Source organism: Rhopilema esculentum, chromosome 19 (genome assembly GCF_057945365.1).
Source record: "Rhopilema esculentum isolate cy_ngs chromosome 19, ASM5794536v1, whole genome shotgun sequence".
Classification (NCBI taxonomy): domain Eukaryota; kingdom Metazoa; phylum Cnidaria; class Scyphozoa; order Rhizostomeae; family Rhizostomatidae; genus Rhopilema; species Rhopilema esculentum.
In genome coordinates this window covers 9,119,478-9,144,484 of record NC_142833.1, presented here as the reverse complement: position 1 = coordinate 9,144,484, position 25,007 = coordinate 9,119,478, and the positions used below count along the sequence as shown (strand labels likewise).

At 36.0% G+C, this 25,007-nt stretch overlaps 4 protein-coding genes across 4 annotated transcripts; 1 reads left to right on the top strand and 3 right to left on the bottom strand.

Annotated features, from left to right (window-relative positions):
* Positions 1 to 840: 840 nt before the first annotated feature.
* On the bottom strand, positions 841 to 1,794 carry LOC148958019 (uncharacterized). Its single transcript, XM_089114090.1, has one exon. It carries the CDS (start codon positions 1,792 to 1,794, stop codon positions 1,042 to 1,044), a length of 753 nt encoding a protein of 250 aa, XP_088970216.1. The 3' UTR covers positions 841 to 1,041.
* Positions 1,795 to 3,922: 2,128 nt separating this feature from the next.
* Positions 3,923 to 4,678, bottom strand: LOC148958018 (uncharacterized). Its single transcript, XM_089114207.1, has one exon. It carries the CDS (start codon positions 4,676 to 4,678, stop codon positions 3,923 to 3,925), a length of 756 nt encoding a protein of 251 aa, XP_088970333.1.
* Positions 4,679 to 5,623: 945 nt separating this feature from the next.
* LOC135687944 (dol-P-Man:Man(5)GlcNAc(2)-PP-Dol alpha-1,3-mannosyltransferase) lies at positions 5,624 to 15,044 on the bottom strand. Its single transcript, XM_065204575.2, has 9 exons — positions 14,828 to 15,044; positions 11,935 to 12,034; positions 11,336 to 11,483; positions 9,903 to 10,063; positions 8,774 to 8,894; positions 8,133 to 8,338; positions 7,458 to 7,522; positions 6,965 to 7,100; positions 5,624 to 6,661 (listed from the first exon to the last, which is right to left on the bottom strand). The coding sequence occupies exons 1-9, from the start codon at positions 15,012 to 15,014 to the stop codon at positions 6,523 to 6,525; spliced, it is 1,263 nt and encodes a 420-aa protein (XP_065060647.2). The 5' UTR covers positions 15,015 to 15,044; the 3' UTR covers positions 5,624 to 6,522.
* Positions 15,045 to 15,245: 201 nt separating this feature from the next.
* On the top strand, positions 15,246 to 22,105 carry LOC135687946 (proteasome subunit beta type-6). Its single transcript, XM_065204579.1, has 7 exons — positions 15,246 to 15,405; positions 15,649 to 15,716; positions 17,398 to 17,529; positions 19,309 to 19,438; positions 19,835 to 19,889; positions 20,968 to 21,057; positions 21,899 to 22,105. The coding sequence occupies exons 1-7, from the start codon at positions 15,310 to 15,312 to the stop codon at positions 22,027 to 22,029; spliced, it is 702 nt and encodes a 233-aa protein (XP_065060651.1). The 5' UTR covers positions 15,246 to 15,309; the 3' UTR covers positions 22,030 to 22,105.
* Positions 22,106 to 25,007: the final 2,902 nt, after the last annotated feature.

The window sequence follows — 25,007 nt, the reverse complement described above, 5'->3', positions numbered from 1 at the left end:
CTTCATTGAGTAGTTTCTGCATCTGCTGTCTCGCCCCTCTCTCTATTAAATGTTAAGGCTTATTGCAGTCAAAACAAATTAAGGAACTATTAAGGAACTTTTGGTATTACAATTTGATGATTCGAGGTCTACGAATAAGGAACTTTTGGAACTAGGCCTTGAGGTAGGTTCCTTATAAACAAAATGCGTGTATTACATTCTGAGGATGACCTGAAACTGCATTTAAATATCTACAACATTCTTAGGTTTAGGCCCATAGAAGATACAAAAAAAATATTCGATTTTTTCATCATAAAGCCCGATAGTTTTATTAGTGGCGTAACGTGGATAGGTGCGCCCCCTAGGAAAAAAAATGTCGCTGAGAGCCCCTAAAGGTTGGGAACCCTTTCTTCTTTAACTTCGGTCCGTTACTCCAATAAGTTTTGTCTGCTTAACAAAAAAACATGAACATCAGGTTATCCATTGAAGAACTATACTTTTGAACATAAAAGGCTTTGTAAAGTTGATTGGTAAATTTTCCATAGTAGTTATGTCTTATATCCAACCTTCATGAAATCAAGCAATCATAGAATTCAGAATTTCGATATTCAATCGTAGATTGCCAAGGTATATTGGGATGGTATTGGTATTTCCCTACGCTGGGTTCCAGAGCGAAAAGGGTTTTCAATGGGATGCAGAGAAGCTTGCTTTGGACTCATCCTGCGCACCCCACTGTCAGGGCCCCCAGCTTGTTAATTAAATGCAATTAAGAGTCGCATTGGGCAAAATAGAGGAGGGCAACCCTAACAAAGCCAAAAAATGATTGAACAGCTGTCATGAGGTAGAGAAAAAGTAATAAGACGTAGTTTAAACCTAAACTAGGCTCTAATCAACACATATCCACTAGTAATAAAAACAACAACTACGCTTCAATGCGCTAATAAGTTTGAACACAATAGCGATGTGTTCTTTATTGAATGTCAACACAATGCATGCAAATATTTCTAAGGAAGGTGACAATAGGCTAGTTTCACCACATTCTCTCCCAGTAAGGAAAGTTACTCATGGACTTGAAAATCTATATCTGTCAGGTTTCTTTCTAAAACGAGTTGACCGACGAAGTTGCTCAACAGGTTCCACCATTTCACACCTAACATTCTCTGTTATTGGAACTTCAACGGTATCTGATTGGCGAGGTTCGATAGCAGTAGCCCCGTTAAGCTGGTCTGAATTGGCTCCATCTTCTGCATTATCTGTGCTCCTTGGGCAAGGTGCAAGATCAGTAAGAGAAACTGACGATTCACGGCCATCTTTAAAGCGAATACAAGCATACGTTGGATTCAGATGAGTCAGCTCAACTTCCTCCACCAAATCATCGTTCTTGTTTGAACGTACAAACTTTCTCAGAAAAAATGGCCCTGGAAATAGCCATGAAGGTAAAGATATTCCTTGACTAGATTTCCTTGGGAAGGTGAAAAATCTGTCATGTGGGGTGGCATTTGTGGCGGTTGAAAGAAGGGATCGGATTGAATGAAGTGCGTCTGGCAAAACACTCTCCCATTGCCGATCTGGTAGCTTAGCAGAGGCCAAAGCGAGCCTCACAGTTTTCCACACAATACCATTGTATCGCTCTACTTGTGAGTTGCCAGTGGGATGATAAAGAGTGCTGTGGCTGCTGGCAATTCCTCTGCTTCTGAGATAGTTGGTGAGTTCTGCAGACATGAAAGAAGAACCACGATCAGAATGTATGAATTCGGGCATCCCACATAGGGAAAATATCGTTTCCAAGCAGGCTATAACAGTTTCAGCTGACATATTAGAGCAAGGAATCACGAACGGGAAACGAGAGTATTCATCGATTACTGTGAGAAAGTATTAATTCCCTGATGAAGATGGCAGAGGTCCTTTAAAGTCTATGCTAAATCGTTCCATGGGACGTGTTGCCTTTATAAGCTTATTGTTCTGACGCTGATAGAAATTGGGTTTCAGCTCAGCACAAATTCGACAGTTGAGACATACATCTCGCACATCTTGCGTTGAAAATGGCAGGTTCTTGGCTTTCACAAAATGAAGAAGACGAGTGATACCCGGATGACATAGCCGAGAATGGATTTCATCTAAGCTTATCGAAGCAGCAGCACAGTGAGCGCGAGTAAAGGAATCTGGAACGACATTGTTCTTTCCTTCCCGGTATTGAATAGTATAACTGAATTCCGCAAGTTCCATGCGCCAGGATTGTATTTTGCTGTTCTTAATCTTTGATCGTTTCCTATTGTCAAACATGAAGGATACAGATCGTTGGTCTGTTATTAAGATGAATGGCTGACGAGATAGGAAATGGCTCCATTTCCTAACCGCTTCAATGATGGATAGAGCTTCCTTCTCTACTGCAGGGTAACGACGTTCAGCACTGGATAATGTTTTGGACATAAATGCGACAGGTCTCCCATTCTGGTTCAAAGAAGCAGAAATTGCAACATCAGATGCATCACATTCAACAACAAATGGTATATCCTCATCAATTGGAGACAAAGCAACACGAGAAAGTTCGTCCTTCAAGGCATTGAACGATGCAAGAGCGTTTCTGTCAAGTGGGAAAGATACCGTGTCTGCTAATGGACGAATTTTGTCTGAAAACTGTGGAATCCACTTAGAGTAGTATGCGAACATCCCTAGAGCTCTTCGTAAAGATGAGACATTTGAAGGTGGTGGATATTCCTGCAGAGGTCGTAACCGTTCAGGATCTGGTTTAACGCTATCATGACTAATTCGATGACCAAGTATATCAATAACAGGAACCGAGGAAACGGTTTTCGATTCATTGAGTGTAATGTTTCTTCGTTTGATCATTTGAAGGAAGGCAGCTACGTTTCTGTCGTGGTCGGCTTGATCGACTCCAGCTACAGTAACATTATCCAGGTAGGGAAATGTATCCATTAAACCTTCTTGTGTAACTAAATTGTCTATGATTCTTTGAAAAGATGGGACTCCATTTGTCACTCCGAACGGTAAGACAACGAATTCGTACAGTTCACCAAGTGCTTCGAAAGCGGTAAACTTTGTCTCAGACTCTCGAAGAGGTATCTGGTGATATGCACTCTTGAGATCAAAGGTCGAAAATACTTTGTACTGTGAAAGCTTATTGATCAGATCATCAATACGTGGAAGTGGATATGCATCTAACTCTGTAAATAAATTCACAGTCTGGGAATAGTCAATGCACATTCTTTTCTTGTGACGTTGTAACTCATCACGCGCAATCATGACCTGTGCTCGCCATGATGAATCACTTCGCTTTATCAAGCCTGCTGCTATTAAGGATGAGATTTGATCTCGAATAAATGCACGATCATCTTTATTAAAGAACCTTGACTTCGTAGCAATAGGTTTCACGTCATTTGTTACGGTCTTAAACAAGGTAGGCGGGTCAACATCAGCTACATTAGCAATCAGTGGCGAAATAGGCTGCTTTGTGTCAAGGGCAGAGACTGTTTTTGGGAAGCTGCTTGAGACAATCAGGTCCTCTTTGTTCCCTCCAAATTGAAAAGTGAGGTTCTTGTGCTGTTTCTGAAAATCATATCCTAGAATAACATCACTGCAAAGGCTCTGTAGAATATCTAGCCTGACATTTTTATATGTATTTCCATTCAGCACTATTTTAACATTACACTGGCCGATTATAGAAGACTCCATTGATGTCATTGCCATCGTTACTTTCTTGTCTGATGGTGTTGCGGGTATTTGCAACCTTTTGAATGCCTTTTCGCTGATAAAGTTTTCAGAGCTGCATGAATCAATTAAAGCTGTTAGGTTAAAAATATCATTGACTTTAACTGGAACTGAAGCATGTCTAAGACCTGAAGGGCAGGCGGCTGTAATCGTGCAGAGTGAAGGCTTATATATGGCATTAACAGTAGCACTCTTCTTTGAGGATTGACAGACTTTAGCAAAATGTCCTTTTTTTTGAGCAGTTATGACAAACAGCGTCACGGGCGGGACATGAAGCTCGGTTAGCATGAAGGAAACCTCCGCAAAAATAGCAGGATTTTCTTGAAGGAGTTTGCTTTTTGATTGCAGCCAACGATTCTCGATTTGGATCAATAGGTAGACTAGCATGATCATCAGACGAAACAGCAGCAACATTAGTGGGTATTAGTTGATGGCTTTGCTGCATGTATAGTTCAGAGTTCTTCTGGGCAGTATGCAGTGTGCGAGCTATTTCATAAGCCCTGTCCAATGATAACTCAAAATTTTCCAGAAGTCTTTGACGAATATAGTTAGATGTAAGCCCATTGATGAAAGAATCCCTTATCATCTCAGATCGGTAGGTTTCAGCTGAGACTGCAGTGAAATCACAATATTTACTTAATTTCTTTAGCTCTTCTAAAAATTCATCAAGAGATTCACCAGGCTTCTGTTTACGAGTAGCAAGTTCGTGGCGAGCAAAAATATTGTTTGGGGTTTTCACATATAATCTTTCAAGAGTAGTAACAACCGCATCATAGGTTGTGCACTCCTCGACATAATCAAAGACATCTGCAGAAATGAAGTTGATAATAGAGCGAAATCTGTCAGGAGCTGCCTCTCCACATTCAGTGATAAAGTTATCGAATGTTCGTTTCCAATGTTTCCATTGTTTTGCAGCATTAGGAGCGTTCGGGTCGACATCCAGTCTTGATGGCTGCAGCGCCTTGCTCATATTGAATTTATGTGTTGATTAGATTGTCATGAGGTAGAGAAAAAGTAATAAGACGTAGTTTAAACCTAAACTAGGCTCTAATCAACACATATCCACTAGTAATAAAAACAACAACTACGCTTCAATGCGCTAATAAGTTTGAACACAATAGCGATGTGTTCTTTATTGAATGTCAACACAATGCATGCAAATATTTCTAAGGAAGGTGACAATAGGCTAGTTTCACCACAACAGCTATGGAAGAAAACATCAAATTTCTAATATTAGCTTTTATAAACACTTGGGAGGGGGCAAGCAAGGGGCCAAAAATTTTTCTGAGCGGGCCATGACCCCCCTTGCCCGCCCCGTAGTAATGCCACTGTTTGCTGGTTACTTACGAAAAGTCCCGAAAATTTTACTTTCTGTAAAGAAACCTTAGCCTGCCATTGATTCACCAGACAGCTCTTAAGACTACAGCCTTGATACGTCACTGAAATTGGTTGTTTGCTACCTCTTCTTATGTCCAGTTTTCTTCAGCCGACTATTGTCTATTTTATGCCAAAAGGTATAGATTTTGTTGTATCTTTTTCAAAGTGGATGCTTAGCTTGTTGTCAACAAACCAATCACAATGGGAAATAAAACCTATTACCCATTTCTGAACACAAGACAGGAGTAATCTGCATAAAAAATCAGGTCACTGCCAACTGCCTATGCTGAAGCACATCACTGACAAAGAAAATGAACGGGCCAAGAATGGAGCCTTGCGGGACTCCACATGTTAATTCTCCAGACAATAAAGAAATTTTTCTTATGTTTACAAAGAAGATTCGGTTTGCTAGGTAAAATCTAAACCAAAATATTACTGAATCGGCAAAGCGAAGGTGAGTCATTTTTTAAGGAAAATTTTGTGATCAATTGTGTCGAAAGCATTTTGCAAATCGATCATTATCATGCCGGTAAACATATTGCTTTGAAATCCTTGTATGATTTTGTCACTTAACTATGACAAGCAAGTATCTGTTGAGTGGTATGGACGAAAGCCGGATTGGTATCAATAAAGAATTTCGTTTGTACCCAGGTATTCTTGTACCTGTTCATGGACAGCCATCTTAAGTATCTTAGAAATTTGCGGTAAAAATGAGATTGGCCTAAAAATTTTGTGGCCATCTTTGCTATCTTTTTTTAAAAGGCGTCTTCAATTTAGCTTGCCTGCAATCATCTGGGAAACGTGAAAGAGAGACGGAAAGATTGCATAGCTCTTTAGTTTGTTTTGCCAAAATTGGGGCGCCCTCCTTAATACATTTTCCTGCCAGGGTGTAAAGTCCCATTACCCTGCTCACTAAAAGAACTCTGAGAACCGGATCGCTTTTTTATGAAACTGCGCAAAGATGCAGGTGATACAGGGAGTGGGAGGGATATTTGAGGAATATGTTGCTTTAAGACGGCTGTTCCGCCTGTTACATGGTTGAACGTAAAATATTCAGGGCTGCAGCTGGAGGTAAATGAACTCAAAACCCATAGATTATTGGGCAGGGGGAGTAGGCTAGGGCCCTGGCATTTCCGAAGCAGAATGGTACCTGAGAGTGTAAAAGCATGACTTGCGCACAGATTTAAATATAATTTTAAATCATAACAAATTCTTATACTCTCGGGCTAGATATACTGACAGAAGTCGGTAAATAGAATAATTTCCAGGATTATACAATTTTTATTGAGAAAAATTTTATTGAGAAGTATATTTAATCTTAACGGCATAAAAAGCTTTCCAAAATTATTGCTAGGTCCTCTAAAACAAAGAGGACTTGGCAAGTCACAATTTTGATCTTCGGAATGTATTGGGAATATACGGCCAATGCTGTCAGAATTACGTTTTCTTCTGCTTTTGCTTCGACACATAGAGACCGATGATAATAATGAGATGGCAGGCATGGATCGTCAAGGAACTGGCGCTTGTCGATGGATAGGTGTTCCAGCATAATTCAAGAAGACCCAAGATAAGTATTCTGGAAAAGGAAAGTTCATAATGTTAATCAGAAAACAGAATAATTGTTCAGAATCGCATTAATCATTGTTTTCAATGAATATTCTGGGGTATAGCTGACATTAAAAAGACACCAGGAAAATGACTTTATCTTGATAATACAAAAAATGGTCCGTCGCGGTGTTCAAGAAAAACACAGTCTTAAATAACGCCAATGGGTTTTATCTTAAAAAAATATATGAATAACAAGAGATACATTATTTAACCAACTAAAAGTAAAAAAAAACTGAAGATAGGACACCAAGAAGCAATAAAAATAACTTACTTGACTGGTGTGATCAAATCTGTCCTCCATAGTAAAAATGGCAAAGTATGGAAATACCACACATAGAATTGGTAATGAAGGGACCTTGAAAAGCACATCCCAATAAAGTTGGAAGCAAATAGAATCTCTAACATACCTTTTTGCAGCTAAGGAAAATTGTCACTTGAAAATAAACCATCTCTAGTAATTTTGAGAGCGAAACAATTTAATGTAGAGCTTGGGATTCTAAAAATACCTGATTTTTGCATAAAATGAAGTGGGAAATAAGTAAATCTGAATAGATTGTATTATACGTTAGTAAGATACAGGATTTGACATGCTGAAGATTAGATATAAAAAACTGCAGTCAGAAGGGCATGAAACACCAGCTTATAATCAGTTATATGTCTTTACGAAACTAAAGTTATCTAGTGTAAAATGAGAGCATCGAGTCACATAATCAAAGGACATAGATCCAAGAGAAAAGAGAAGAAATTATATTGTATAAGGATACTTGTCGCGTCCAGCTTTGTTCCTACAAAGTCTTTTGTCAACAATGAAGACCAACCACTAGCCGGTCTGCCAAAAGACAACAAGATTTCAGCAAAGATCGAGCAAAATTATCGGCAAAATTGAATTACTGATTTCAAAATTCGTTGCTATAAATTCTACCGTGCCTATTACAGTGTCTTTTCCAAATTAACGACTAACAAGAGAGTGCTATCAAGGTGTACCAAGACGAGAGCAAGGCAGATATGTGGAAAATAAAAATGAACAACTCTAAGTTAACGGCAATCGTTGATATTGTTTAGAAATAGAAAAAACTTCAGTTTTTCTGCAATTTATATCTTTATTAACTTGATAAATTTTCTCTTATTTTGCACCGGAACAGTCATCTTAGAATATTTATAAAACCATAAAAAAACTTGCTACAGTTTTTTGAATTTTCGGTTATTAAAAAAAATTGGCAGCTCTACTGGAATTTTGCGGCGGGTGATGCAATACTTTTCGAAGATAAGTGTATAGGGCTAGGCCTCCTGCCGAATGGTAATAAACAACGTTTGCAAAACAGGTCTGTTGATTGGCAAGGAAATTCAGCTTGAAATATAATAGTTGTTTTCTTCAAGGCAAACCTGACCTGATATCCCTCTTCCTGAAAGAATAAAAGCTAACAAATTGCACCGCCTACCTCGGCCACTTCTTAATCCAAAATGTTATCAGAGTTATGATGTGCAGCAGGAGAAGTGCAAAATGAAAGTATCTGTTCAGAAAAAGCCATTCAGGTAAAAATCTCCAGTTGACTGTCCACGTGAAGAAGAACTGTCTTCCAAGGTCGAATGAGCGGGCAACGTAAGCAACAGGATTTGTAAGCAAAAACGGTAGACCAAGAAGAATCTGGAACGCAGAATGATAACAAGATACGCATATTGCAGAAAAGCAGGGCATTTAAGATCGAGCTCGACAAAGCGAGGGAAGCACGAGAAAGGGATGTTATAAACCTTTTGCTATTGTTTCATGTACGTGAATTAACGTTTTTTGCAAAAAGTGGCTAAAGCTCCACAATGCCCCCCTTGCTCCGCGGTGCCTGTCGTCGTGCGTAGTTAACCAATTGTAAAACATAATCTTCTTTTCAAGACCTTGTTAGTTACTCATTTGTGACTCCTTAAAAAAGGCATGATCAGAAACCGTGTGCCACGCTCAAAGAGCTTATAGAAGTAAGTTATAAACAAATCACGTGGAGATGCCTTGAACAGCATCAGGCAGTAAACAGCAGACTTGGAAACTGTAATTTAATCACCCAAGGACGAATGCAATAAATTGTTTTCTTACCTGCACAAGGGCACATAGTGAAATTTTGAGGACTGCCTGAGGCAGACCAAATGTGTTGAGAAGCACCAAAAGCAAGCCAGGAGCAAACAGGAGAATGTTCATTTTAACACTTACAGCCAAACTGCAAAAACGAAAATGCTTCTTTATGCTATTTTGAAATTATGTAGTAAAAAAAGCTGTATAAAAATAATGTGAAGGAGAAAATGATAACTTGTTGTTTACGGGTTGTTTACAAGACCCTGCTGCAGAATAGAGACTTTCAAACTGACAATGAGTCACCCCTAGCATATAATACCTAAAAAATAGAATGCCATAAATGTCAAATGAACTTTGAAAACAAAGTTTGGAATGGCATTGGGCTCTTACTCTAAAGTGGATGTGTAGATAGAGTGTTTGAGAAAAAATCCTTAACAAACAGTACAATATTTTCAAATTCTTTTAATAAGCAAAAAACAGTTGCTTATTTGTAGTAAAATTAAATAACATACACTCATGTGTATAATCATCCAAATTCTTACTTTTTACATTCATTTGATATATGTACCTGCTTTGAATTTACATTTAAAATTTCACTCCTTCATATTTTCATAAAATTTTTGTTTCTATCTATCATTTAATATTTCAATGCACATAATTCACCAGTTGGTCGTAACACAGCATACAGATTGAGCAAGCGAGCTTGAGTTGTAAGAAAAGATAAGTCCCCCCTTATGAAAGTGTTTCAATTCTTCAAAGGGCTACAACAGCACATGGAAAGGTAGAACATGTTCGGAAGAGGCTAGAACATAATTTTGGGTTGAGATGGGAAATCTTTGTACCAATACATGCATGCAAGTGTAAACATGTGCCTGTAAATGACCAACGCATTTTAAATTCAACAAGAAATTCATGAACATAAACATAAAAATATGTGTGTAAATAAAGATGTAATTAATATGAACAGAAGGAAAGAGTAATAATGTTTAAAAAGCAGGTGCATATAGATGAATGAACTGAGAATATGAATTATAAAACACAATAATTTAATTCATTTAGTTGGTGAAAAGGCAACCGTAACTTTATCTCAACCATAAGCATTTATCTAAAATCTGACCAACCTACTAAAATAAATGAGAGATCATTTAGTCACCTGTACAAAATGCAGCCAACATTCCAGTGTTCCTTAAACATGCAGCAAAGTGAAACATAGAACAGAAACATTGCAACTGGATCATTGAAGAGTCTCAGGATGAAAATTGAATGGATACGATAGGATGCACAGCATAAGAAAAAGAAGGCATAAGGTGGAACCTGAAATTTAAACAGAGTATATGACAAGAACGTCTACTTACTCTGCAACTTATTCTGTCCATAAAAATCAGAAATGTATCTTTTTGAAACACAAATTCAGAATTCCTTTTATCAAGTTGGGCTCAAACTGTACAAAATGAAGCAGATCCTTCATTAAAATGGAAAATTAAGAAGGCATCTTTCCAGTTTTTCTTTAGAACGGGTTCTTTCATTTTGAATTTATTTTGGTCCTGAAAAATGGCCCGTTCATTAAAAAAGATCATTTGACAATCTTTTACCAGTAAATACAGTAGGCCCAAATTGCCCAAGATGTGCAAATATTGCACATAAAAAACAAAAAAATTGTGACAAAAAATTATTGAAAATTCAACAGCCTAAGATTTTAAAAATCATTTGTAAAGCAGTGGGAGGCCATATTCAATTTAAGGGCAGCTCTGCAAGATGTAAAGTATTCTTATAATATTTAATTAATAATTGTAAAATGCGTAATTGAATAAACATGCTACCTCAAAAAGAGATGGAAAACTGTCTGGACATAAATAAGCAGCAAATTACATAAAGTAATTTAACAGCAACGTCACAATTTAGTGACATACTCTACAATTTCTGTATTATCATGGACAGTAGCTGCCAGATCAAATGGTAAGATATTTTTTTTATGAACAGCTGCTATGATAAGAACAGTTTCTCCTTCAATTTTCTTGATTTCTGTTCAGTTTATAATACAAATGATATCATTTAAAGCAGTACTGAATAATTTTGGATAGCAGGAAAAAAACAACAAATAAAAAGTCCTTCATATGGCCCCAAGAGTAATCAAAAAGCCCAAAATGCCCAACACAGCTTACAAAGAATGATCTAAATATCACTGGGCAAGAAAGGCTGTCTCATTTAGAGGTATTGAGAATAATCTACATTGATCCTCATTTGAACATTTCTAAATAAATCCTGATTTGCAAACATTTGTTCTCTTTTTCTTAAACTTTCTAGGTGATAGGTTAACATTTTGTAGAAATGTAAAAATGGAACCAATCAAACACACCCTAATAACACTCAAACTATGTAACTTTGCATTTGAAGATAAGTTTTATGTCACCTCCTGGTCATTTGAGATGAAAAGGATTGCAAAATGTGCAATCTATTCAGTGCAGAAAACACTTAAGGAAAATAAATACATGCTACCTTAAAAAGAGATGGAAAAAATGTCTGGACATAAATAAGCAGCAAATAACAGATAAATTCAATACATATGCAGCAATAACAATGTCTTACTGTTTTGCTTCTGTGATACAAATAGAAAACAGCAACCAGAAATGATATGTATAGCACTGCAAACACGTATTGAGCAAGTCTTATATTCAAGCCATGTGAAGTTAGGAAATAGAATCCACTGAAGATGTAGACAAAACCAGCAGGATACCTAAACAAATTGCAGCATCAAAAAACCTTAACTTAATATAGAAAAAAAATACCTCACAAACTGCAAGTGAAGTCATTTCTTGTTAGATATGCCAGAAGGAATATAGGCTGGTTTGGCAGTCTGCCAGATTTTTTACTCTTGAAATATATAATATTAATGATAGACAATTGACAGAAAAATCTAATAAAGATATATATATATATATATAATTTAAAACCAAAATTTAAAAACGAAGCCAAGTTAAGCAATAATTAGACATTGCAAAAAGGCCTTTGTCTGAATAAATGTGATAAATTAGTCAAAAATAACTTGCAAAATGCATACCAGTAAAATGAACAAAAAAGTGTGTCTGATGTAGTTCATAGATGGCAGTTCAAAGTGTGTCTTATTTCTTTGCAAACAAGTTTCATCTTGAGGTAGAAAGTCATGTGATTCAACATTTACTACTTACACTAAGGGACCAGTTGCTCCTTTTAATTGGTAATAGTCATATGTTCCATTCAAAAAACCTTCAACCTCTTCCATGTAGGCTTCCCAATCAATCTCTGTATCTAAAGAGAAGATAGGACATAATAGTTATAAATTATATGGGCATAATGATAAAAGCGATAGCAGGCCTTACTCTAAACAAAATGAAGGTGCTCCATAAAAAGAGCCCCTTAGAAACTCTAGGTGCTCTATTTCGCACCTTTAAATAAAATATCCTTGAGAGCATCCTTCAAGAACTTTGGAAGATCAAGAGCTTCATATCGAAAGCTTTGGAAGAGTGTTAAATAAGAAATTTAATGGTGATACCAAAAAGCACCATAATATGAAATAACAAAACATGCAGCAAACACTATGTTAATACAAATATATAAATATAGGAAAACGCATGGCTTTAAGTCGAACATTAGCTTTGTTTCCCTTTTTATGCTATTCTTTCTGTAAGACTCACTAGAACATCTACTACTCACGAAAGCAAATGAAAAATGAAAAGCAATGCGGTAATTTGGACGGAAACGTGATCTTTGATTTGCAAAGGTGATTCTAAATTATTAAGAAAAAACAGAAAATAATACTTCAACAGAAGATTAACGCTTGCTTGAAAATCAAATAAATCTGCCGGAGAATACGCTTGATGACCTGTGTCCTTGGTGGTTATTAGAGGGTTATTAGATTAAAAATGGTATCAAAAACCAAACGTTGAATTTGCTGAATTTTTTTCTCAAGGGATGATACACAAATCATAATATTTCGGTCTATTGGGAAGATTGTTTATGCTTGATCAAGTTTATTAGACAAAGGCCAATAAATTATTTTGCTCCATGGTAATATTGTTTTTACGTTTTGAGGGGCTCTATAAATCGCTCTCCAAGGCTTCTTTTGGGTGCGCTCTAGGCGCGCGCACTCGATCGAGCGCCTTTCCGGGCAAGGCCTGCGATAGCCCTCACTTCTCCATTAAAATCTTCTTCTAAATGAAAATAAGGATAGTTTTTTGTGTGGATATGAAAGTGTTATACTGAGTAATCTTCAACCATACAGAACCTTTTCATACTCAAATTTGAGAGCATGTATAATGACTTGGCTATGTGTAGCTGCAAGTAATGCGAGTTGAAAATAGCATGAAAATAGCATGCCAGCATAATATTTTGATCCTTTTGGTAATAAGAAGATTTTGGCCTGTTGGTTGGATCTGTACTGTTAGGCTTGTGTGTAGGAGCCATCAAAACATCTTTAAACCAGTCTTGGCCACTAACTTTCTGACCCTGTTCCCTCTTTTCCTGAGCATTACAACCTCTTACACCCCCAATAAACAGTGAAGTGTGTCATTATTTTCAATTCGTCTGAGATCAAATGCAGACACAATATCAGTCTTGGGGAAATTTGAAATTACCATAACAACATCAACAAATGATTGCAATTAAATTTTTATTTTGTGTGCATTGCTCATGTGATAAAAAGCAGCACAATTTATTCATTTGACTGCAGTATAAAATATAGAATATTCTGCATCATATTATAGTTACATATCTGTATCAATTGTGGTTTTACTTCTTCCTGAATGAGTCAGTGTCAAGAGGCCCTCTTGTCTCTTTGGTTTGGCACAAACCTAACCCATGAGAGTTTTATTTGAACAAAATATATCTTATCCACAAACTGGCAAGCCAGACTGCATTCTTTGTAATGCACTAAGAACATATTCTCTGCGCAACCTAAGGTGGTTCTGAAAACATCTATATGTGATGATATTTTAAAAATAGCAAAAAATAATTTTTAAATAGTTTCATGCTTGTTTTAGCTAATTCTTGTCAGTTAGTTGCTGTTAATCTTAGTCTTTTAGTGATTATTCTTGTTTTTGTTATGTTATTTTTATTGCTAATTCAGGATTCTAAACTAATAGTGGTTTTTAAAAAATCTTGTCATACAGAAGTATCATTAATCACATCTGCCCCACGCAAAACACAGAGAATGCAGTATGGTTGGCAAGTCAGTAGCCAAACTTTTCCCCTGGTAGAAGAAGTAAATTTATTCCTTATTTATGGCTAGAACTGGTCTGCAGAGTTTGGCAGTTTACAAGGAGATCAGCAAACAAATGTCTGGTCCCTTGGATTCTGCCTAACTCCATATAAATTCCCTCAGTATACATTGAATCCGCATTTAACTAACTCTCGTTATTACGAACCTAATTGTAGGTCCCTTTATCATAATTTTCCTCGATATGACAAACTTCTCTAAAAAGATTCACCGTTTTTTGGTCTATTTTTTCCCTGTGAATATTTATCACTATTTCTCAGGGGAATTATAATTGTCAGTGACAAAACATACATTGGCAAACATGCACTTTCTATGATGCAAAAATTGGAGAAGAGATTTGTGCAAAAGTTTACCCCTTTTCAAGGCTTTATGACATTTCAGTGAACAAATCCAAACACAGAAGACTATAGGAGACATTTTTGTATTTGAATTCTTTAAGGAACATTTAGTGTTGTGAACAAGATTTTCATTTTTGATCCCTAATTTAGCAAAAGTAGCGGATTTGCAAACTATGCAATAAAAAATAGCAGATTTGACGATTTCGCTACTCTCCTACAGCTCCTCTCTTTAGACTTAGCTATGCTTTAAATCTAGATTTTGGCGACATTCAATTTAATGAAAAATGGTCCATGTTATCTTTTATGCATATACTTGGATTGTCGACATACCTATGTCCGGTGAAGTACATAAAAATAAGAGGACACACCCATGTAACGCCCAGATCTCTAAATACTACACCCTTTAGCAGGCGTGCAGGAACATTTTAGAAAAAAATATCTCGGGTGTGCACTTGCCATACTCTCCAGTCTGGGGCTGGGAAAACTTACATTTTACATTTCTTATTACAATAATATTCACGAAGATCTCGGCAAATAAAAGGCAGCATGCAAGAATCCATGCGAGCTTTGGTTCAAATAATACATCCTTGGTGATATTCAACAAATCTTGTACTGTCAATCCCTTAAAATATTGCTTCCAAGGTGCACGTTTTCCACTTTTCCTTACTGGCGCCATTGTTTTTTGTGTGACCTCGGTTCAGTTCATCGACCTCTTTTTCAAAAACAGTTTCAAAAGAAATAATCACATTTTTAGCATTTTGGCACAAATATCAATGTTGGGAGGCATACATGGGAAAAAACAAAAAGATGTAAAATCTAGTTTTAATGAATGCAAGACAAAAGCTTGCGACAGAAAAATAGGATTATGGTGTCGTCATGACTTTGGCTGACTGTGGCCTTCATTCAAGGCCTAAAACCCTCGTACCCCTGTACTTGCAGCCTCTAGCTCGTGTAGTCAGAAAACTTTCAAGATGGCCATGACGATGCAAGCAACTGTTAGAATGAACTCAATAGGTGCGGATTCAGATATCTATCCAGATTGGTATAATGCTGAACACAAGACTGGGGTGAGTACCTATGTCAAAAAATAGTTGCAAAGAATCTGGATAGAAAGTAGGAATGCATAAATGTCATACAAATCCTTAATTGTGGACTAATTACCTTACCTCTCTGCTAAAAATGCTTCTTCCAGTTCCATACCTAAGCCATTTCAAATGATTATTAAAATTTTGTAATGTTTTGGCAAATGATCAGTAAATCAGGTTTTAATCCTTTATATTCAAATTTTATGTTCGTTCAAACATTTTTAGACTACCATCATGGCAGTTGAATATGATGGAGGAGTGGTTTTTGGTGCAGATTCTAGAACAACAACAGGGTATGTCTTCCAGTCTTTTTTTAAAATATTTTCATTGTAATAAGCTACAGTGTGCAATATTAGCTTTGGTGATACTTGGTTTGGTTTTCTTTAAAAATTTTTCTTCAAAAGATACCTTTTACCAATCTGGATTCAACTCCAATGTTGGAACTGAATTATTGTTAGAATTCTGCAGACCTATGGCTCTAATAAGAAATGGAATAAACGAACGAAACCTTTTCACTACAGAAAAATATTATAACAACAATTAAGCAAGACTTTACTGCTAAACAATGTGCTAAAAGATAAAACAAAAGAGGTGTTACTGATCACAACAACATGTCAATCAACTAAACAGATAGGTGTTCATTGTTCCTGTGGCGGGGTAACTAAAATCTAGTAATGTAAATATAATCATCATAATTCCAACAACTTCTTTTCTTTCACCTTTACATAACATAACAAGCATAACAAAATACTGCAATGTAGGCTAAGAGCCTTACAAATTGTTAATCTGAATACCTGTTGTTGTTTGTTTTTGTAGACGATGGTCTCAAAAAACCTTTATGTAGTTAAAAACAGAAACAGAAAACCCTAAAATATGCCCAAGTACTATCTAAAAACACTGACTTAACAAATACTGGATCACATAAGAATTTTCTGTCTCCACAATAATTGTCCAGTTTCTGTTTGAATAAGTTCAATGATTTGGCATCTACTACATCTCTTGGAATACGGTTCCATTCATGCCCAACCCTGACACTGTAGATGCGCTTCATGTCCCCTCGTTTTCCCACAGTTGTCCATTTTCAACACAGACTTTATGTCATAACAGGCGTGTATATATTTTTGTATGTCGCAATCATGTCCCCACGGAACCTTTGGTAAACTAAGCTTGGAAGACTTAATCTCTTTAGTCTCTCTTCGTATCCAAGATCTGCCTTGCTAGTGTCTGGTCAAAATATTTCTCATCATAAACTTTGCTTTTTGCTGTCCACACTCACTTTAGCTCCATTGCTCACCAGATATACTGTAATTGTGTGCATCCATTACTCTAATGACTATCTGATAAATATTAGCAATACTAATTGAGGTAACTTGGGCATGCTTTGTTCTGAGCAAAATTTTCTAAGAATTTTTACTGCAGTTTAAAATTTGAACACCAGAAATGATTTGATTTAATTTCAATTTAGCATTGGTTTCAAGTGAACAATTATTCGATGAATTTTTAACCTTAGAAGCAATGTACCCAATTTCGCATTTTATATGAATTTTGAAAAAAGATGTCTAGATTTTTTGATAGATAGATAGATTTTTTGAGAAAGCTCCCTCCTGACTTTGATAACCTCTTTGGAAAAGTTTTTGCAGCGTGCAACTTTCAATGACTCTTGAATCAAAACTTAAACCCATGTTGAATATATTCCTTTCCCCTAGTAATGCCTTGCTGCCTCTCTGCATGATGAAATAAAACAACCACATATTTGAATGATGAAATGTTGTGCCCTTAACTCTTATGTTTGAATGTATAGGCCTACATACAGGGGATATAAATTTTATCCTTTTGTCATAATACTGGTTTTGAACTTATAACACTATTTGGTATTGAATCAATTTTTGTTTTATGTCTTTTGCTCTGATTATAATTTCAATTGGAAAAATGTTTTCATTATGTGTTCAAAGTTGTATTTCTTTTTTTAACTAGGGCATATATAGTGAATAGGGTAACAGACAAGTTGACTCCAGTTACTGAAAACATATTTTGCTGTCGATCTGGATCAGCTGCAGACACTCAAGCCATAGCAGACCAAGTAAAATATAATCTTTATCTACTCAGGTATGCTTACACCTTTCTTGACTAATTTTTTTTTCAAAAAACAAATGTTTTTTTACTTTTGAAATGAATATTGAACACACTCTTTGCTTATTTGAATAGTGAGGGGAAAAATGCAGATTTTTTTCAAAAATTTCCTTTCCTCCCTCACAATTCACATTTTTTGGAAAAAATCTTGTATAGTTACAGAGTAGCCCAGATATCTTCCATTAACAACCAAAGATGGCCATCCATTCATAAAGCGATTATTTTTTCAGAATGACAATCTAGTTCACATTTTTTAACCACAAAAAGGGGGAAATGCACATATGTGGTCAAAAAACTGTGCACCTCTCAATTACCAAAGAGTGTTAATTTGATTCAATAAATTGGTTAATACTTCTTTGAAATGATTTCTGAAATTAAGATACATCATTATTACAAGAAGAATAGATCGGTCAATACGATATAAATACAGCTAATAGATTCAACATCCACAGAGGTCATGTTTCTGTATTGTACTGAATCATGATTGTGCAGAGCTTTGTTGAATTACAAATACAAGCTCCCAGGAACAGGTACTTAAAATCAATGATTTCCATATCAAGTATCTTAGAAAAATCCTAAAATCCACAAAGGTAGTTCATCCCCAATGTGTTGCCATTTTCATTGAGATCTGTGCCAATGTCTTTCTGTCCCTTTTCTCAATAAAACTGGTCCCCGTAGTACACGCTATAGAAAAGATATCTCTTGTCATCACCTTGGCTTCCTGGCTTGCTGAATTTCTTCAACTTCCCCTCCCCATTATTTGTTTATTTTTTATTGCTGTTAGAATTCATTGAACTCTCGGAAATATCTTCGTCATAAGAGATTACTTAGTTTTCTTTTTTTTCTGATAGCTACTTTCTCCGGTTTCCCCCCTCCTGTAAATTGCTGTAACTAAATTGAATTGAATCATTAATTAAGTTGACTCATTAGTATATTCCATGAAAGTCATCTTTTGATCTGTATTTTTAAAGGAATTTTTAGAAAGGCAAATTGCTCTAAGGGGGCTCTAAAGAGTCAGTGTCTTTTATAGCTTGCCTCTTCATGAAAAAACCGGGTTTTATAAAGAGAAATTTATCCAAATACTTCCCAAATCCACATGGTTGTGGAGTTTTAATTCAGTCTTACATGTGCCACTTATTACAAGAACAGACACAGTCTATTTTCTAAGGAAAAACATAATTTTATGGTGCGCATTTTTTCCCCTCACTTATGAAATTCTGTGGTTAAAAAATGCGCAGACCCCTCTAAGCATGTCTCTTGGGAGGAGCAACAATATTTGTTTATAGGCAACGACCTCAACACTGAAGTAATGTTATGCTGTGACAAAACCTTTGGAATTCAGTCAATGAGCTGAGAAATTGAAAATTTTACTGTTGTCATCGAAAACTCGATATTTTCATGAATTGCAGCTTCCACTTTTCAAGTACACAATGAAAAACAAAAGCTCACTATCTTTGGATTTGGTATTCATTGAAACTATCATCAAAGGTTTGGTTTATCATACCATATCTCAAACTGCTTGTTACTCCTCCACAATGGCGAAGAAATAGGTGTGCAATTTTTACTCCCAAAATTGCCATGCGCATTTTTTCCCCACACTGATCATACATAATTCCTTAGAAACTTTGCTTCATTTTAAAGGGTCCTTGATCCTTGTGTGTACATGTTTGACTAGATAAAATTCTATAAAAATACCTTTCTTTATTCTCATTGCCATTCAGTCCCACTTTAAAGGTTTAATGTATTTTTCTGTAGAATGGAGTTGGGTGAGCAGACTACAGTAAAGACTGCGGCTAATTTATTCAAAGAAATATGTTATGCTAAAAGAGACAGTGCTGTTGCTGGAATAATTGTTGCAGGCTGGGATGAGAAGTCTGGTGGCCAAGTAATTATTGAAAAGTTTATTTGTTCATTCTGATGTTTATTCTGAATGATTGAAAAGTTTATCCTGATGGCAAAATTATTGCTAATGTTATCTTTATTTTGTTGTTGGTCATTTCAATCTGTTTACCTTTGTGTCTTGTTTATCATATTCTCATAGAAATGGCATTAGAACTCTTTACAATACAGTACTGTTAGAACTATTTGTAAACGTACGTACTCAAAGCTCAAAAGATGACATGTTTGCTTCATATAGCTCTGCAAAAAGACAGCCTGTAAATTTTGGTTTATTTTTCTGATTCGGCAAGTTACCTCTCATTGAAAATTCAATCCAACCAATTAGCAGTGATATAAATGTCTAGCCTTGTTATTCATTTGGCATTTGTACAATACTTTGCAGGTATTTACTGTGCCTCTTGGTGGCATGTGTGTTCGGCAACCATTTTCAATTGGAGGTATGTGTTGCTTCATGCTTGATATTCCACAATCTACAGCAAGCTTTCAATGTCTTGTAATGAAATAAGAAATGCCTTATGAAATTATCAACCTACCTATCCAGTTTTTAAGTCAGTTTCAAACATCTACACTACATCCTATATTTTTGCCACAGTCATTTTAACATTTTAACAGTTTGTTGATATGTAACAGTCTAATCTAATACCTTATCTGGTAATTATTCATTGCTTGAAGGTTTCATGTATTTGACTGAAAGATTTGCTTATGTGCTTGCAGATACATTTTGAGCATAGCAAGTTTGTAGTTTTGATTAATTAGTGAGGTTTCCTGTTTAATATGAATAAACTGCTTAGAGATTTTGGCGTATCAATATTATTTCTATACATTTTTTGTTATTGTATTAGTTTATTGAATGTTAGTTTTTAGAATAGTGAACATACACAGATCAAGATTAACATAAAGCAGTTTCAAGGATTCAAAAGACAGATCACTTACTATGTTGCATCATATGTTGCACTTACTGCAAAACAAGCACGCACACTTGTTTTCAAGGAACCCAATTTCCATCGAATTCTTGAATTGTGTAGTATTTAAGGCTGTTTTATTGATTCTAGGCATGAATTTCAGATTTTTGGCCATTGAAAACTTAATGATCTGATGCCATTGTTGGTGGATCTGGCTTTTGGAATGTCAAAATAGTTTTTGAGTTCAAGTTTGTGGCCAGTTGTTTTAGGTTCAAAATAATCTTTCACATTAGTTTATTCATTTTAACTTAAAGGTATATATTAATACAATAAAATAGGTAAGGTAAGGTAATAGTGCCTCTAGATGGTCAGGCAAGTTTAGGCAATATTATGGGTCCCTCAGAAAAACTGTTGAGCAACTAAAGCACTGACTTTATTGCATTGGGATAGGAAAAAAAATAAAAGTATGATATGATATATTAATAGCTTAATAGCTTAAAGTATAATGACAAATTTTTTCAACCCTCTAAACCTTCCCAGCACAACTTATGCAGAACCTATGGCTTGAGTAATATACATGTATGTATACTGTAAGACTAAATCGATCTTTCAGGATCTGGGAGTACTTACATTTATGGGCATTGTGATGCAACATACAAGCACAACATGACAAAAGAAGAATGCTACAGATTTGTTGCCAATGGTCATTATCATGTTTTTCCTATCTTCATGCTATGCCTATTTGCAATGTGTTTTCAACTTTTTTCAATTTATCGACATTTTCATGAAGTTTTATTTGGTGGCTTTTTTATTTCTTTGCCAAGGTAAATAAGACTAGATGTTGGTTCTACGTTTTGGTTACCCGATAATTAATAGCTCTATGATTATGGAATAACCCAGGTTTTAATTTCTTTCAGATTAATTTCCCCAAATATTGCTCCAATGTGAAAACTTAGACCCAAAATATTGACATTGGAAGGTTTATCGTGCGACTTGTTTGAACTTCGCCTAAACTACAAACGTTGTTCTGGGGGTGGAGGGGAGGGGCAGGAGTAGTAATGTTTAGGAAGAGAAATTGAAAATACAAAGCCAATTGTTGATGTTAGTATTTCGAAAAAGGGCCAAATCTAGGAAAACGGCGCCCGTTTTGTAAAATATGGCCGCTTTGATAGGTTTGATTCTTGGTGAAGGCGAACAAAGTTTGTTTCCTGTCTTGCAGCAGTTACAAAGGCACTGATACAATGGCGCTGATCAGCTTCTGCTGAGGGACCTTTTCAAGTATTCATGTCACTTTTTGCGATAACGACAACCAGAATCCAATGTTGTGTAATAGAATTTCAAAACAATTAAGCTTGTCTAAATATAATATTTTGAATTTAAACTTGACTAAATGTAATATTTTGAACTTAAAGTTGATTTAATTGGCTGTCTCAAAAGTCATTGCATTGTAAGAAATATTCCTTTATAACAAACACCCTAACTTTCCCCATTTTGTTAACATTTCAACGAAACTAAGCTTCAAATATTTTAATTTTTTGTTGCAGCTGTTGCTTTAGCGATGTTCCGAGATGGCTCATCTGGAGGTGTTATCAGGATGGCTGCTGTTAACAAAGATGGCGTCGAGAGAAGAGTTCTCACTGGCAACGAGATACCGAGGTTTTATGAAGGCCAGTGAAGAAAACTGTTTCTAATATTGTTTCACCATTCTTAAGAGAAAACGTTTTGTTAGTTAAATAATATTTGTTCTCAAATGATCTCTTATTGTCACTTCATTTCTCCTTCCAGTATGTAAAATCGACTCAAAAGGGGACCTACATCGTTCTTAATTATTCTTATCAACAGGAGTTTACGACAGACATCGCACTTATTATTTTTTGGCGTTATGTTTTAACATTAAGTTTCAACTAGCTCAAGAGACTTTCTGTACCCTCCCCAAGGTTTTGCAAATGTTCCTTTCAGGAGGGATCCCATGATAGAATTTACGATAGAAAATGATTTTGCACGTGATAGAAGTATGTGTTTTGGTAACCAGGAGTCCTGTTACATTATCCCTTTCATAATTGAAAGATCAAATCTTGCTTCTGGCTCTGTCACTTGATGGGATGATCAATGAATGCATAGTTAGTATTGATTTCGAAGTATCTGAGCTCGATTGATTGAGCGGTGACATCCATTTGCACGATCACGATGATTTACACGAAGCTAAACGTCTCCACTAGACGTCATTTCATAAGCCTCATCTGTCCCTTAACCTACAATGCATTCTTGCGTTGTCCCAGCATCTGCATAAACACCTGCCTGGTTACAGTCGCTTTCTTGCAAGATCGTTGTGACCGTAGCAATAAATTTCAGAATACACTACCCGATAACTAGTGCTACGACGGAATAAATACTTTAACTTTGATAAACACAAGCTCAGGTTCCTTAAATGCTTCTTGTCCCACAAGTTTTATTCAACAGCTATACCTTCCAAAGCGCAAAGGGAACCTGGAAATACATGCTGAAAGTGTTTCTATCCTACAGTACCCTCGGGTATTGTTATTGTTTGTGGCACCCGGGATTCATTAAATTGATATTCAAAATATGATGCTATGCTCCAACAGCCGCGTTCCTCATGTGCAGGTGCGTTGAAATTATCTAACATTGACAGGTATGCCAGCACTATCAACTTAAGCAGGTTTAAATTCAATACATCTATTTTTTGGGTGCACCCACATTACAGCTTTAGATGCTACCATGGCTGCATCTTGGGTCAGCAGACTGGGCTCTCTCTAACTACTGCATTTCTCATCTATTTGCTTTCTCTTTGGCTAATTCCCTTAAAAACATGGTTTTTCCTAGATACAGTCCAAAAGGTCTTGTCACTAATCTCCAGGTTTCTAATGTCCAATAAAAAAGCTTGTTTTTACCGCTCTCAGCGTTGATTGCAATTAACTGAGAATCATTATATAGCGGGAAGGAATGACTGTAAAGATTTTTGCTCCGGTAGCTCCTCGCATCAAAAAAATTTAGGCTGCACATTTCAGTAGGTTTTTGACACATCAGTCTTCCTGGCAATGACTGGTATGTGATTATGGACAGCAGGAACTACGTGGGACTTGTTTTAATGTATCTCAAGAAAGCTTTTGATACAGTTGACCATAATACCTTAACCACAGAATAGAAATTACATATGAACTCTGTTCCGTGATCTTACTAAAGGAGTATGTGGAGCTGATGGACCAAAAAAGTATTGGTTTCATGTCATATTGGCAAACAGAAAATATTTCTGCAGTTAAAATAGTGTACCATCTAAACTAGAAAATGAAACTTATAGTGACCCAAAAGGCTCTTTTCTTGACTGGTTTTTGTTCCTAATATACATATAACATATAATATACATATACATAGTAGACATACTATGATAAACGATCTGTCCTTTTGCCTTCCGAATAGCCAGTTGACTAGGTATGCAGATGATACCAATCTCTGGTACGCTTCAAAGGATATATGCAATCTTAATCAAGCTTTTGATAGAGATTTATATTGCCTCAGGGACTGGGTAGAGGGCAATAGGCATTTCTTTAACATTATTAAAACCCAGGCAATGATTGTTGGATCGCAAAATAAGCTGAAGAAAATATCTGACCAGCTGGCTGACTTCACTTCGTTTCAAATCGGTGGCTGTGAGGGGGAGATTGTTTCCATAAATTGAGCATAAATGTTGCGGGAGACGCCGTGTGGTCACAAAAAAATCAAAGTCAAGAAATTTTTCCCATTGAAAATTTTCAATCATGGATTGATATTTTAACAGTTTTATACACTTTGCAAAATGGTAAACAGTTTTGAAGGAAAAAAAAGGTTTGTAGGAAAGTACCCCCTTTCACTGCAAAACTATTTTTAGCATAATGATGTTGTGTTAGGGGAGCCCAAGCTTCCCTTTCAAAATGTAACAAATTACTTCTGATTGATATGAATGTCTGGGGTATTTTTATAATGCAGGTCTTTTATAAAATCCCTACATTCATCAAGATGCAGGAATTGCCATTTTAATGTTCGCTTATTTATGAACAGGGGTGCCGAAAGTATTTTGAGACGGCGGGGGCAGCTATTCAAAAAGGGCACATTTTCAATGACTTATATTAGCATTGTAACAAAAAAATGATATAACATAATCCTTTGGTACCGATAAAACGTTTAATTTAAAAGGCCAGTCGAAAATTTCCTATTCTGTTGTTTAATCTTTCGCTGAGGGGGGGGGGAGTACCTTAACATGTTTGAAGTTAGGGGGACGTGCCATTTTCAGGCTCAGACTGTTGGCTGTCGTGTCCTATCACGATGCATTATGCTAAAAGTGCGTTCTGCAGTTGCAGATAAAAGTGCAAATGAATTGCACAATTGCATTGCAATGACTTGTGAGCTCTGGCAAGCATTCTTTATGCCATTCAATTGAAGTCATTATTGATCAAAGGGTTTCCATCTTTGTTACCTTTTTTATTGGTATGGCAACTTCTTTTTAATAAACTCTGATGACTTTGCTAAAGTTGCCCTCATTTTAAAAAGCTTTTGGATTATTCCAATTGAATCTTCTACTAGTCAACTTGGATAAATGTTATACATAAGATTTTGGCCTTTCTTTAAAATACGCTGTGCAGTCTCTCTACCTGACTCCAG

Coding starts and splice junctions, on each gene's coding strand:
- LOC135687944 (XM_065204575.2), bottom strand. CDS start 15,014: ATGGCGCCAGTAAGGAAAAGTGGAAAACGTGCACCTTGGAAGCAATAT. Junction 11,484..11,934: donor GGAGCAACTGGTCCCTTAGT/GTAAGTAGTAAA, acceptor CAATTTGTTTAG/GTATCCTGCTGGTTTTGTCT. Junction 7,523..8,132: donor TGGATTAAGAAGTGGCCGAG/GTAGGCGGTGCA, acceptor GTCTTTTGGCAG/ACCGGCTAGTGGTTGGTCTT.
- LOC148958019 (XM_089114090.1), bottom strand. CDS start 1,794: ATGTCAGCTGAAACTGTTATAGCCTGCTTGGAAACGATATTTTCCCTA.
- LOC135687946 (XM_065204579.1), top strand. CDS start 15,310: ATGGCCATGACGATGCAAGCAACTGTTAGAATGAACTCAATAGGTGCG. Junction 15,406..15,648: donor ATGCTGAACACAAGACTGGG/GTGAGTACCTAT, acceptor AAACATTTTTAG/ACTACCATCATGGCAGTTGA. Junction 21,058..21,898: donor CTACAGATTTGTTGCCAATG/GTCATTATCATG, acceptor TTTTTGTTGCAG/CTGTTGCTTTAGCGATGTTC.
- LOC148958018 (XM_089114207.1), bottom strand. CDS start 4,678: ATGAGCAAGGCGCTGCAGCCATCAAGACTGGATGTCGACCCGAACGCT.